General features: G+C 38.0%; 2 protein-coding genes across 7 annotated transcripts in view; both read left to right on the plus strand.

The window, feature by feature from the left end:
• The first annotated feature begins 542 nt into the window (after positions 1-542).
• LOC143412785 (uncharacterized) lies at positions 543-3,985 on the plus strand. Its single transcript, XM_076874567.1, has 6 exons — positions 543-741; positions 970-989; positions 1,752-1,943; positions 2,134-2,336; positions 2,455-2,482; positions 3,280-3,985. Exons 2-6 carry the CDS (start codon positions 974-976, stop codon positions 3,390-3,392), a joined length of 552 nt encoding a protein of 183 aa, XP_076730682.1. The 5' UTR covers positions 543-741; positions 970-973; the 3' UTR covers positions 3,393-3,985.
• Positions 3,986-4,689: 704 nt separating this feature from the next.
• The window catches only part of LOC101487136 (uncharacterized), a 30,969-nt gene continuing 21,810 nt past the window's right edge, over positions 4,690-13,848 (plus strand). For all 6 annotated transcript variants that reach the window (XM_024805131.2, XM_076874126.1, XM_076874128.1 and 3 more), the window contains exons 1-2: positions 4,690-5,206; positions 12,306-12,518. In XM_024805131.2, coding sequence (XP_024660899.2) covers positions 5,188-5,206; positions 12,306-12,518 — 232 coding nt within the window. In that variant the 5' untranslated portion in view covers positions 4,690-5,187. The remainder of the gene's footprint in view (positions 5,207-12,305; positions 12,519-13,848) is intronic.

Consider the following 13,848-nt stretch of genomic DNA (forward strand, 5'->3'; position numbering starts at 1 on the left):
ACTGGTTCACAGTTTTCACAGGCTGTAGTAAACTTTTAACAAACAATCCAAAAGTCCTCCAACATTTATAGCATAATGTTCATATTCATTTACACAGAGATGATCTTTCAAATACCAGATATTACTCATTACTTTTTTGACAAGATTTTATTTTATTTATTTAATCCGTTTATATTAACAATGGCTTGGGAAGAGTTAGGGAAATCGTTTCACACAAGTGGTTCTGAAATGTTTCACAATGAGCACCACCTCAGAAAATATTTGGCCCTTGAAATTCCACCATTGTGACCATTAAACTAATGTAGCATAGGCCTACATAGGAAGGCAAATGTCTGTTCTCTCTCTAACTTCTTCTGTCAGCTTCTCGCCATCATGTGTAGAAATGACCTGATTAGCTGAGTAGTGTCACATGGGATAAGTTAAACTGAACGTGTTTGGTCTGTGAGACTGTTCTACTTCATTTTGGGGTTCATTGTTCAGTTCTTCAACAGCTTAAAGGGATTGGCCACATTGAGGCCGTCTCATCACCACCTGTAGCTGCATATCCTTTTAGTCCATTGAGTCACACTGACGTTAACATTCTTTTACCTGCCTGTCCAGTTTTGTTTTCGACTGGTGAACAAGTTAATTCTCAAAGAACAACCGGCAGCACTTCATTGCATGGGGAGACACTAGAGTTCTTTTTGTTCCATTGGGAAGGAATTTCTGTTTCAAAACAAGTCAAGAAATTGTAATCTCTATGTAAGTAACTTTAGTCTGCAAAATGTAAATGTCTTGCATCAGAGTAATACAAGTTACACCCGTAATCTATTTTTAAAGTTTGTCTTCTAAGCCAGTAAAAGCACAGCTTTTAGTAAAGAAAATGTATAATGCATTCAGTTAATGGATCTGCACCTCCTGTTATTTGACTATATTTGATTTAGTTAATTTCAACTAAAGTTTGCTTTCTAATTCTTTATCCTTCCTCAGAGACATGGACCAGGGAAATGGTGAGAGAATAATTTTGCTTTATTTTTTAATATTTCCATTAAATATGTCAATATTAAGGTGAATAAGCTGCATTTACTTATTGAATGAGTAATAATTTCAAGTCACCCATATCAGTCATCCTAAAATATATCTTGTCAGATAAGTATCACTGACTTCTTTCTTACTTGTTAAAGCAAGACTAGTATAAGATCAATACAAAATTTGCCGGGGATAGCTGGTTTACAATCAGCTTATAGAGTAAAAGACTAATTATAATCAAATAAAACTTCCATTAGTGATGAAGAAAATGTTGCAATAGGTCAGATATTTATTTAATACATAGGGTGAGACAAGAAAGAAAACCCAGACTTTTAAACTTTGTTTTGCTTTCTGTTGTAATGCTAACTTTCCTATTGATAGTTCAGATTCTTGTGCACTTACCCAACAGGTTAGAAATGAAACATCTAGGTCAAATGTTCAGTCTTTTCTCTTCAGAGATAGTAAGTTGTGATTATTTCCTTGGCTTCCATTGGCTGTAGTCATTTCTACACAGAAAGCTACTTGATAATTTTGAATGGCTCACAAGGCGTCCGTAATTTCTATCTATTAGTTTAGCCTCAAATGAAAATAACACTGATTCACTCAGTGTCATGATCAAGCTGCATTTGCTGTATATATGAAATCAGTTGCATATTAATTAAGTATGGTGACAAAAAAGAAAAGCTTTGGTGTTTTGTCTTCAGTTTCAGAAAACTGTTATATATTGTTAAATCTATCTTTAGGGTCGTGGAACGTTTTCCGTGTCATTTTGGCCGGAAGAACAAATGGCGCTCATCGTTCAATTGTTCAGAAGCTTAAAGACATTGGCCAAACTGAGGAAACATCTACACAAGAAAGTGACTACTGTGTGATTTTCTGTCCTGTGGTTTCACGAGTTGGGACAGACATTGCTGAGGCCCTCAACAAAATACCATGTAAGGAAAAATAAAAGTGACTTTTTATAAATAATTTAAGTGATTTATATACAGGGACACATGTAGGATACAGGCCAAGAACCACATGTGGTGTTTATGTCCTACAGCATGAATTCAAGATCTAGTAACCCAGCCCATTTATTTAATCTCTTTTCTGAATCATCTGATCATGTTGTGTCTTTGTTTATAGTGGGTAAACGTGCAATTCTGGTGGTGATGCATCACACCTACAATCCACAACATGTTGTAGCTAAAAGCCGGAGTCAGGTGAACAACTCAAATGTGCATTTGACTGTGGATTGTCTGTTTTATGAGGACCAACTGCTTGACTGTGACCTCAATAATACCATGTGGAATGACATCCGGAGAACTCTTAGATCTCCAAATCACCAGGTAAGGATTTCACTTACTGATTTATTAATGGGCATACATGCAATAACTGATGTAAGTGGTTTGGTATTTTCAATAAAGGTATTGCTCCTTATTTGTTTTTTTTCTTTCTTTCTTCCAGACCTCATCATTGCAAGGCTTCCAAAATTGTACGTGAGACTCTTACATTCATTCAGCTTCCCTAATAAGTCCGTATTTTCAAAAGAAAAGTTTGATTAGTTTGTTTTAGAGCTAAAGTGCATCTTTTTGCTATCTGAAAACAAAAATCACATAATTTTTCATGTAATTTAGTACTGTGGAACCCCGACTTACGAAATTAATTTGTTCCCGAGGGTCTTTCATAAGTCGAAAATTTTCGTAAGTCGAAGCACCCTTTTTGAGTGAGGCGATGCTGAACAATAGGCTATAGGCTAAATGCTAACTAGAACAACAATACGTCGTTCAAGTGGAACAGCGAAGCGCAAGTACGGAAGCCAAGGGGTTGTCACATGATTCGGAAGGCATTGTGGACATTGTAGGCTCAGCCAATCAGAGCCAGCAGATTTTGTTACTTGGGCATTTTGCCGTAACACGGGCAAAAATATTGCCGTTCAGTGCCTTCGTAACTTGAATTTTTCGTGAAATGGGGTATTCGTAAGTCGGGGTTCCACTGTATTGTGAAAATTATTTATTCCTGTGAAAAAAAAATTACTTTGATGCCACTTTACTAAACGGCAACACAGTGGCCCAGTGGTTAGCATTGTTGCCTCACAGCAACAGGCTCCTGGATTTGAATCCACTGGTCACTGGGGCATTTCTGTGTGGCGTTTGATGCTCTCCCCATGTGTGCATTCATAGCCTCCAGCCCCCCAGCTGGAAACATATGCACTAATATGTGACAACATGCTTTGAATTGCAAATGATCAAAGATAACTTCTTACCCTCGTTTTTCTTTTTTGTTTTTTAGATTGGAGGAAACCTACCATAATATGGCTCATTATTGGTTTTTCTATAGCAGTGGTGATCATTGTGGTTATCGTGGCAGTCAGTGTGGAAATGCAAAAGAAGAAAGGACCTTGAGGTGTGCCATTAATGTGCCCCAACAAAACCAAAAAAAACCAACAAAAAAAATCTAATATCAGTATCAATTTACCAATATATTTTTTTTCTTGGAAGGATAAGAGATATGAGCTATGTAATCAGCAAAGGGTGTTGTTTTTTAAAGAATTGTTTGGAAAGACCAACTGTCTTTGATATTTTCCAATTGTAAATAACTTTCTTACCATAGGAACGATTTGTTTCTGTTTTGAATTTTGGCTTACTTTGTTAAATAAATAATGACACTATGTAATATATTGTATAGTGTCATCTAAGGTTGGATTTATCTTATTTTAAAATCTTCTAATAGCCAGATTACCTTTTAAAATGATGTCAACATTCTGTGTATTGCATATTGTGTCTAGGTTTTAAGAAGATGTCTTTGTGGAAAATATTGAAAGAAAATAATTTTCACATTTTTCTGTAGTCTCAAGAGCAGATTCACATTATTTGGAACAAGGTAAACCAAAGTTCACAACAAAAGTTCTAACTATTAACTTACTATTACCATGTGTATTTTAACATGCATTTTCATTGTTTTTTTTAGTAAGTACTAATAAACTTTCTTCTCATTACTATTAATTTTATTTAATTCTAGCTTTTAAAAGTTTCTGAGTAGCTATACAATCCAACAATAAAAACCATCGAGGTTTTTCAAAGGTAGCACAATTATTCATGTAGACACAAGGAAAAGGCATACAATTCTTGGAGAGAGTGAGTAGTGTGACTTTGATCACCAACTTCTACTACTTTATTGAGGAATCTTAAGCTGACTTGTACTCGAGTCCTCTGACAACTGGCAACTTGCATGTAACCTGGTGTAAAATATTGCCAGCAATTCAGCTCTTCTGATCTTTGTTTTCTTTCTTTCCACTTCATGACAGCTCTGCTCCGAGCAGTGGAGGTCTGAATGAGCAGGATTTGGTATCATGAGGGCGGGGGCTGGAAGGAAGGAAAGGGGATGGGGTGTTAAGGTCACGCCTCTGGCCTAAAAAGGCAAAGCAGAATACCAGTTGACGTGAGCCGATCTAAGAATAACTCAGGGCCTTGGGCTTAGAAATTGAAAACACACTATGAACGTAATAGGAAAAATTTGAATTCAGACTTTGAAAGTTTGCAACTGAATACTTTGAAAATACAAATACGCAGATTTGAGAGTTTATGATACAATTACATATTGTTTTAACACATGTGAAAGCACTATCCATACTGTGACCATGTGACTCCAACGGCAACATAGGCTGGTGGGATAAAGTTACATTGAAGCTCTCGCTCCTAGTCTCTTTTCTCTCTTTCCCTTCCATCATCCGTCAGTCCCTGTGCTCGGTCTAATTCTGTCTGAGCCAGTGGAGGTGTGGGTGGGGGGACAAGCTGCTCTATCTACAATCCCAGCCCTAAGCAGGCAAAGGGCAAAGACACGGGCCACGTTAACTTGGTCTCTGTCTGTCTCCCCAGCCTGATCCACTGGGACAGAAGTCAGCTTTCAAGACTTTCTAAACCAAGACTCATTAAAACTTTCTGATGCCTGGAAATATAGTGCAGGATTAAATCCTGAGAATGGACAAAGGGGTGTAGGGTTTCTGGTGGTGGCCTCTGGTTTAATTTTTTCATATTCCCATTTATCACAAACCTTTTGGATGACGTTGCTGGATTGGAATTAAACACTGGGATTAAATTGTGCAGACGATCCAAGGATTTACCACAAGTATTTGTTTTCATGGCAACAAAATCTCCATAAAGGATTTAAGTTTTGTAACAGAATATTTATTTTGAAACCATGACCGAAGCAGCTGAAGGTAAAGTATCACCTTGGTTACTCTTTGACTTTGACCATTTCAACAACTTCTTGCCTAAAATATGCCTCTTATCATTTTATATGAAATTCTGCGGAGCACTGTACGTCTGTTTTGCACACAGACCTTCTGATGTTGTGCTAAGTGGTGTGTAGGAGAATTTCATGATTAGAAGTATCTAAAAATATTCTGCTATCATGTATCTGCTATTTGTAATGCAGCTTCAGATCCCCATGACACCGACTGTGCAGTATAGGATCAGTCAGCATCAACACTGTTCCTGCTGTTGCATATCAGCTGATGTTGTGACACCATTTTACATGTTTTTGCCTGGCATAAAGAAAATGAGACAAGAGGATCTTTGAACAGACATTTGGCATTTGTGCACCGTCAAGTTCATAAGATGCCCACCAGTTTTAATTACTTCAAAACCATTCCTTGTCACTGTAGCATGACAGCTGGGTCTAAATACTACAGTACCAATGAGCCTCAGCAACACTGTGATAGAAAAGAAGACAGTCATGGGCTCTAATCTGGTGCAGTTTGTTTGGGCAATTTAAAATGCTTCATTGTTTTAGTTGACAAAAGATGGTACCACAGCTACTCAATTCAACACAGACACAGAATTGAAAATGAAGTAAAACCATATTATTTAGCTCTAGTCCATCATTAGCAGCTAAATAGCAGCTATTAGCAGCAGTTCATTTCCCCACTGAAGATTTTAAGTAAATAAAGTCATTTGAGTCATCAAAGATAAATTGATGTTAAATGTTTCAACTTAATAGTAAATCAGGACAACAGTAAATGAAATGACTATCCAAATCCATACTTTGAAGTCCATTCAGTATTCTATGTTGACTGAACTCACATTGTGAAATTCTTGGGGAAAAAATAACACACTGCCCCAGTGAAAACTGTGGGCACAGTAAGCCAATCACTGCTACAGACATTTGTCTGTATGCAAGAAAGTGATTTGTATGAGTAAGTGGACTCCCAGTCTTGATAGGATGTTATCTTTGAGTTGACATGTGGATGTGTAAAATAAAAAAAATATGATTTTCTGACATATCCTATGTAAGGAAGCACATTTACAAATATAGCATCCGATGTTGCTGAGTGCTCTGGGATCGTGATGTTGTGGGAAAAAAACAAAAACAAAAAAAATGTCATTGTATGGTAGATGATTCCTCTGATTGTTCAGCAATTACAAAAGACCACCCACAGATAGGAAGACAAAAAACGTCAAATGTTAGACAAATAATATGCAATTTTTGGCAGGGCTAACCTTTGCAGCTCTATGAAAGGCCTTTTTCAAAGAGGAGATTTTGACAGACTACAGTAGGACAAACATACATATGTATGTTTGCTCTCAGCCTTTTTTTTTTTTTGCTCTCAGCCTTAAACCACAAAGAAAAGCAGCTAATCAGCTAAAAGCTGCTGTGTGGGTGTACACACACATACTTATGCTAATGAGATGATTATTGTTATTGAAATGACAGCTGAAATGACAGTATAAAGAGCTGATTATCTTCACGTTAAGAATTATGTTGGAAAAAACAAAACTATAATTTTATGGTCCACTTATGCTTTTCTCAAATAGTCAGTCACATTTTATGATGTTAATTAGTGGATGTAGATGAACATGACAAGTGCCAATGAAAGCCTTTTACATATGCTAAAAGCTTCAGGAAACTTTAGTATTTATTTGTCAAACTAATACTTCCAATAATCATGAACGAACATTCATGCTTTAAAATTCAGTTTCTTAGTGTCCACACTTTTTTTTTAATGTTCTCATTCCTAATTATAAGAATTTACATGTTGCCCCTGCGGGTTCCCTCTGTGTACTCTGGCTTTCTCTCACCGTCCAAAGACAGAGTACACAGAGGGAACCCACTTTAAGTTAATAGGTGATTCTTAACTGGCCATGTGAGCATGAATGGGTCTGTGTCGATGTGTTATCCAAGTGAAAGAGTGTCACGCTGTCAAGGGTGTACCTTGCCTCTTTAATGCCTAGATTATTCCTAATATCTAAGCTATTAGGGTGTAATTATTACCAATGATATTAGGAATAATAAGATTATTTCCTAATTTAAATGCTTCTGTCAAGACAGCCAGTTATCTTATAATTCTTTTTCTTTTTCAGAAGAAAATAAATTATGGAAAAAGGCTTAGTTACATTCCCCTTTGGAATCCTTTGGAATGGTGCTTCTTACAAGACTAAGAAGACCTGTATGTGTGAAAGACTGGAACAGCTAAGCATTTAGAAATGAAAAAAGAAAAGATTTGTATTGAAATATAACATACTCAGGTGCAACAATGCTTCTTTCAATTTCAGTCAGAAGAGTTTACGAAGAACTTGCTGTGGAGATGCTTCATAGTTGGGGAATTAATGTCATGGCTGTGAGGCAAAGCGGAGAAGTAGTCTCTCTGTCACTTTCAGTAAAATTAGAAACCACTGGGTGGAAAGAATTCCAGTTGTTTAGTATACTTGTATACTAGTATACTGTTATTTTCCACATAAATATTACAAATAATAGAGTCTGTAAACCAAGCAAACAACCTGTTTGCTTTCTCTGTTGTAATATTGAGAATTTGACACCTGAATGTTGTTGTAGGTTATGTTGGAATCAAATTTCTAACCTGATTTATAACACTTATCAGGCTCAACCATCCGGATGTTAAAAGGTCTCTGCTGTGTTTAGTTCAGTTCTGTGCACTCATTACTGAAATGTTATGACAACACTTCCCTGCATTCTGGCTCCACTAGCTCCTAATGACTGCTCTGAGCTCAGCTGTCATGGATACCCTGTGAGAGCAATGGCAGAAATGTCATCCACAGCATGGAGGCAGGTCAGCCATAAAAGGAGGAATCATACATGGATGGATGGTCACACCATTTAGAGTTGAGTTTTGAAAACAGTGGTCAAGGAAAATATCAAGTCCAAAGGGGAAGGACATATTCACATGCTATTAATGTTTTTATTTCCAGTACTAAATTCCAAAAATGGTCTTTATTGTCTTGCACGTGTTACAATGTCTGCATTGAGGGTTTTGTTAAAATAGGAGCTCACAGACTGGTAAAATGAATACATGAAACTGTTTAAAAAGATAGTTAGAAAATAAAAGATAGACAAAATAGAAGTACAAGTACACAGGGATCTCTTGTCAAATTCATGATTAATTGTTTATAAGTTGGATTTGGACCACAGTGCTGAACTACACATCATCAGTGAACTGCAGTGCATGGTCAAATCTATCCATAAAAGCCTGGAAAAAAGAAGGAAGGCTCTCAAAGAATTACTATTGTCAATACACCTACAGTATAGCCAGTCAGAAGCCTGTGTATCAGTTGAAGACTTTGGGCAGCTACAACTGCAGATTTACACCAAAAATTCTAACTTTGTAAAGATTTCTGAAATTATCAAGGCCTAATGTAGGCCATATTCAGTTAGTTGTTTCCATTGCTACAGAGAAAAGTATAAAGCAGGTTAAAGTTCTGTAACAGAGTAATTTGTATTATTAGTCTGTGAACTTTGGAATATTGCTACAAGACACTACATCAACCTCTAAACTACATAATTTGTGATCAAATATATCTAGCACTATTAAGATATCTATCCCATTTCTGAGTGCCCAGTTTGATTGTAGTGTGGTCACTAATTGACCATATACTTTCAACTAGGCGTGTGGATGGACTGACAAACCCAGGACAAATATTATTTGAAAACAAAGATGTAGACATTCATAGCACAGGCAGTATTGCTGAAGGTTCTGTATCAGTGGTTATTAATATTACAGGTGGCAGGGGTTTTCCTGGCTTTGAACAGGCACTTGTGTGTGTGTGTGTTCCTGTCTAGCTATCTTGTGAGAACCAACAGTCACTTGTGAGGACACACAACCTGGTCCTCACAAATTTGAAGGCATTTAAAGGCATTTTTAGGCTCAAAATGTGATTTTAGTGTCAGGGTTAAAATTAGGTTATGGTTAGGTATAGGGTAAGGGTTAGGGTTAGGCATTCATTTTTAGGGTTAGGGTAAGGGGCTAGGGAAAGCATTATGTCAATGAAGGTCCTCACTAAGATAGCTGAACGGGGTTGTGTGAGTGCGTGTGTGTGTGCGTGCGTGCGTGCGTGTAAGCTATTTTGCGATTTCTTGATAAAGAAAAATGTTGGTTAAACCATATAAATGGCCAATTATGGAATAGGTTAAAAATAGAACTCTATTATAATGTTGATGGCTGCTCTTTAGTGCTGACTGAAAACTTTGTGAGCAGAGAGAGAGTTGAAAAATCCTGGGTAGAGAAATGACTGCTATAAAATACGTCCATTGACATTTTAGAGAACATTTACTCGCAGTTTAAACTACAACAACTCAATGGTGTCATTACAGTCATCTCACAACAGGCTCCACAACTTGTTATTCATGTTTTGAAAAGACCAGTAAAAATCAAACACACACACACACACACCTCCCTCTAACCTAATTGCTCTATGTGTGTTTAGAGTCCTGCTAAGCTGTTTGAGTCAGCAGTAAGAGAGTATCCCACAGTAGCTGCCAACACTGAGCTGAAGAGAGTCAACAGGTGGTCTAAGCTTAATACACCCACAGACATATGAACAACTGGATGGTGACTGGTGTTATGAGACAAAGCAAACTCTTTATGCTGCACTGTTGTATGAAGCAGAGCCCAAGCAAAGCAATACATTAGAAAAAACATAAATGAAAACACACAAAAATCCAGATTAAGAAATCTACACTAACAATACTTGGTTAGTGAGTCTAAATAAACCATATGGGCATGGATGGTAACTGCTCACTTACAGGATAAACTAAAAGTATCCATCAATCATTCATCCACTTTCTTTCCACTTTCCACTTGAGGATGACATGGGAGCTGGAGCCTATCTCAGCTGTCATAGGATGAAAGACCAATCTGAATTTAAACATTAACACTAACTGTGGCTGAATAATGAAAAACTAAGGCTAGTTAGTTTATTTTATACAGTGCTCAAAACATTTAAATGAACACTCTCAGAGTATAGAACCAAGTCAGTCCAATTTCTTGGCATATTGAGGTGGTCAGTTGGTCAGTTTAAGCTGATTAGGTGTCAATAAAAATGCCTACAGGTGTGCATAAGTGGCAACAATGACACAACCCCAAAACAGGAATAATTTTTTACTAGTTTTGCTAAGGTCAGTGTCACCACTGGTCACATGAGCTGATACCTAGACCCTACAGAGGTTGCATAGCTCCTCCAGGATGACATGTCAATACATGCCATTGCCAGAAAGTTTGGTTTGTCTTCCAGCTCTGTCTCAAGTACATGGAGGAGATTCCAAGAGACAGACAGTTACTCTAGGAGAGCTAAACAGGGTCGTAGAAGGTCCTTAACCCAGCAGCAGGACTGGTATCTGCTCTTTTGTACAAAGAGAAATAGGATGAGCACTGCCAGAGCTACAAAATGACACCCAGCAGATCACTGGTGTGAAACAGACTTTATGAGGGTGGCCTGAAGGCCCAATGTCCTCTAGTGAGTTATCGTCGGGATATCAAGGGACAAACAGACCTTCACAGGCAACAGCACCCTGATTGCCATTAGCTATCACCAATGTTAGATTCAATGCTCATGCAATGGGTTCTCCTGATGCACAGTAACGCCCGGCCTAATGTGGCAAGACTGCAGAAAGTGCCTAGCATAGGCACTGGCCCCCATGCTTGCCTGACCTAAATCCAAGAGAACACCTGTGGGACATTATGTTTTAGTCCATCTGATGCCACCATGTTGCACTTCAGCCTGTCTAGGAGCTCAGTAATACCCTGGTTCAGATCTGAGAGATCCCCCAGGACAACATACATCATCTCATTAGGTGCATGCTCTGACATTGTCAGAAACATATAGAAGCATGTGTTAGGCATAAGTCTACTCAGTACTGATTTGTGTTGCTTCACCGAAATTTCGTCAAAATGGACTAGCCTGCCATATCAAAAACTCTTCACTAGCAGCTAGGGCGACCGTGGCTCAAGAGTTGGGAGTTCGCCTTGTAATCGGAAGGTTGCCGGGTTCGAGCCCTGGCTCGGACAGTCTCGGTCCTTGTGTCCTTAGGCAAGACACTTCACCTACTGGTGTTGGGCCGATGGCGCGATATGGCAGCCTCGCTTCTGTCAGTCTACCCCAGGGCAGCTGTGGCTACGACTGTAGCTTGCCTCCACGAATGGGTGAATGGGTGGATGACTGGGTGTGTAAAGCGCTTTGGGGTCCCTAGGCGGGACTAGTAAAAGCGCTATACAAATACAGGCCATTTATATCATTTTTTAAAATTTTGGTTTTTCAGGATGTTTTTTAAAGTCAGCATTCTGTAGTTTGACAATTTAGATCAAACAAGATGGCATTCTTTTATTTCTAACACATTACCCACTCCACATCAGTATCAACATCCAGGATGACTTTTGTCCCACTCATATCTGAATCGTACAGGACCGGAGCAAATCAAACCTTCCTAGGGGACAGCCAAGGTAAACCATGAACACTTTGCTCTATGCTGGCCAACACACAGAGGCAACCATTCAATCTCACATTCAGACCTTTGGCCAAATTAGAATTGCTTGTTATACTTGCAAACAAAAAGCTTGGGACTGTGGGAGGAAGCTGGAGAAACCAGGCTCCCAGCCATTACTCTCTTTGTGCTGAAGTTTCACAACCAAAACTTTAAGACATCTGCACCAAAAATGCCATTTCAGCCAGTCAGACTGTTTTGTGCATCATTGTTTCCTTTATATAGGCTTACATTGCTTTGATCTTTGAAGATGTACATGCTAAGAAAAATAAATTTCCCTCAAATAGTTTAAACCTGAAGTACAGTAACAAAGTATTTGTACTTTTTTACTTCTCACCTCTGCTATAAGTGGCAAACCAGGCTGTAACTGCACCAACAGTAGCTCCTAGTGAAGAGTTTTTGTAATGTGTATTTAAATAAAGCAATGGGTTTTGTTTTCATAGCTTCTGATTTTACTAATTTTCTTAGAATATTAGGGATAAAAAAAATTAAAAAGGTGCTGTGCATATTTTACTAACCAAAGTTTCTGATATTTTGTTCATTAGCACGAACATCGACCACTACAACCATGGTCCTCGATCACAAGAACGGAGACGCTGGGGCACCACCTCTGCGGGTGTTGAAGAAATCTTTTACAGATGACTTTTACTCTACTTTCAGCTCCCCGCTGGCCTGGATCTTGGTTCTGGCTCTTATCATTACTTGGTCTTGTGTGTTCGTCATTATGTTTGATCTAATGGACTACAAGACCATTTCAGGTACAGTATCAGCAGCCTTTCAGTTTCCTGTGGAGTTGAAAATGATATTTTGAGGGTAAACTTGCTAATGCAGGAAGTCAATCAATGAACAACCAAATGGGACTGGTTTGACCAAAGCAGCTGCAATAACTGTATTCACTTTGGAGTGATAAAGAGGGAAATTTCTAAGCAGTATATGAGCAAATTAGAGAAATTATGTCTCATTACATAGGTTCATCTATAGTATGCTGTGCCAAATAACTAATAACAAATAATTAAGCATGACCCTGAGAACCAGTATACTGTGAAGAATTTACTTTTTAACTTTAATGCAAATATACCTCATTATTTTGTATTCCACAATTACCTCATTTTTTTCATACATTTATGTTTCATCTGTTATTATACATTATGTTTTGCTGCCAATATAGAGTTGAGTGTTGAAAGATGATGGCACACCCACACAACACAAGCTTGGTCTAGAAAAGTACTGGAGGTCATAAATTCTGGTGTCTGTTTGTGCAGGTAGGGCAGCGTTGTAGTTCTTCTCATTACAGGGAGCTCTCCAATCCAGGAGATGTAAGATGAGCCAAGAGCCAGACCAAGTCCCAAATAAGGGAAAAGCCAAGTCTAAACTACAGCTACTCCCTAACTTTTTAACCGATCGTGTTAATGTTCTGTTCATGTGTCTCATAATAAAAGTGTTTACTGTTTTGGTGTGATGCCCTTTGTCTGGTTGGCACGTGGTTTTAACCTCAACCTTCAACTGCTCTGTAAATTTTGAAAACTTATACTTTGAGTTTATTTGTCTTGCCTCATTAACCCCTGGAGGGTCCTAGAAAAATGCATACACTATTGGTCTTAGGAGCCACAAATCGACCCAAGACCCTCCAGGGGTTAAAAAAAAAAAAGGGAACCCAACAGTACCTGGGTGCCTTATCTGCACTAGGTCAAAGTTTTTATTGCAATCTATATTTGCATTTATTGTTTATTGTTCAACTTTTTTGTTCAACAGGCCATAAGGTTTATCGTGAGATGAAGCTCATTTCATATTTACACAAACGATCTTTGGCATCTTAAACCAAAGATAAGGCTAGTTTAATAATAGCAACAACTTGTACCTCAAGGTGTGTGAATATGTTGTTAATCTGGTTGGACGTGCCTTCAGTGTTTATCATTTGTAAAATCTCATGAACCTTCATACCGCTATGAGTGAATGAGCTTCCATGGGAAGGACAAAAGATTATGCTGATAAAGTCGTTTCACAGTTTTCCGATACTTCTGTTGTTTGAAGCATTTTTTTTAAACTCTGATTTTATTTGAATGCATTTACTTACCACACACTGTTAGA

Source organism: Maylandia zebra, linkage group LG15 (assembly GCF_041146795.1).
Source record: "Maylandia zebra isolate NMK-2024a linkage group LG15, Mzebra_GT3a, whole genome shotgun sequence".
In the NCBI taxonomy this organism is placed as follows: Eukaryota; Metazoa; Chordata; class Actinopteri; order Cichliformes; family Cichlidae; genus Maylandia; species Maylandia zebra.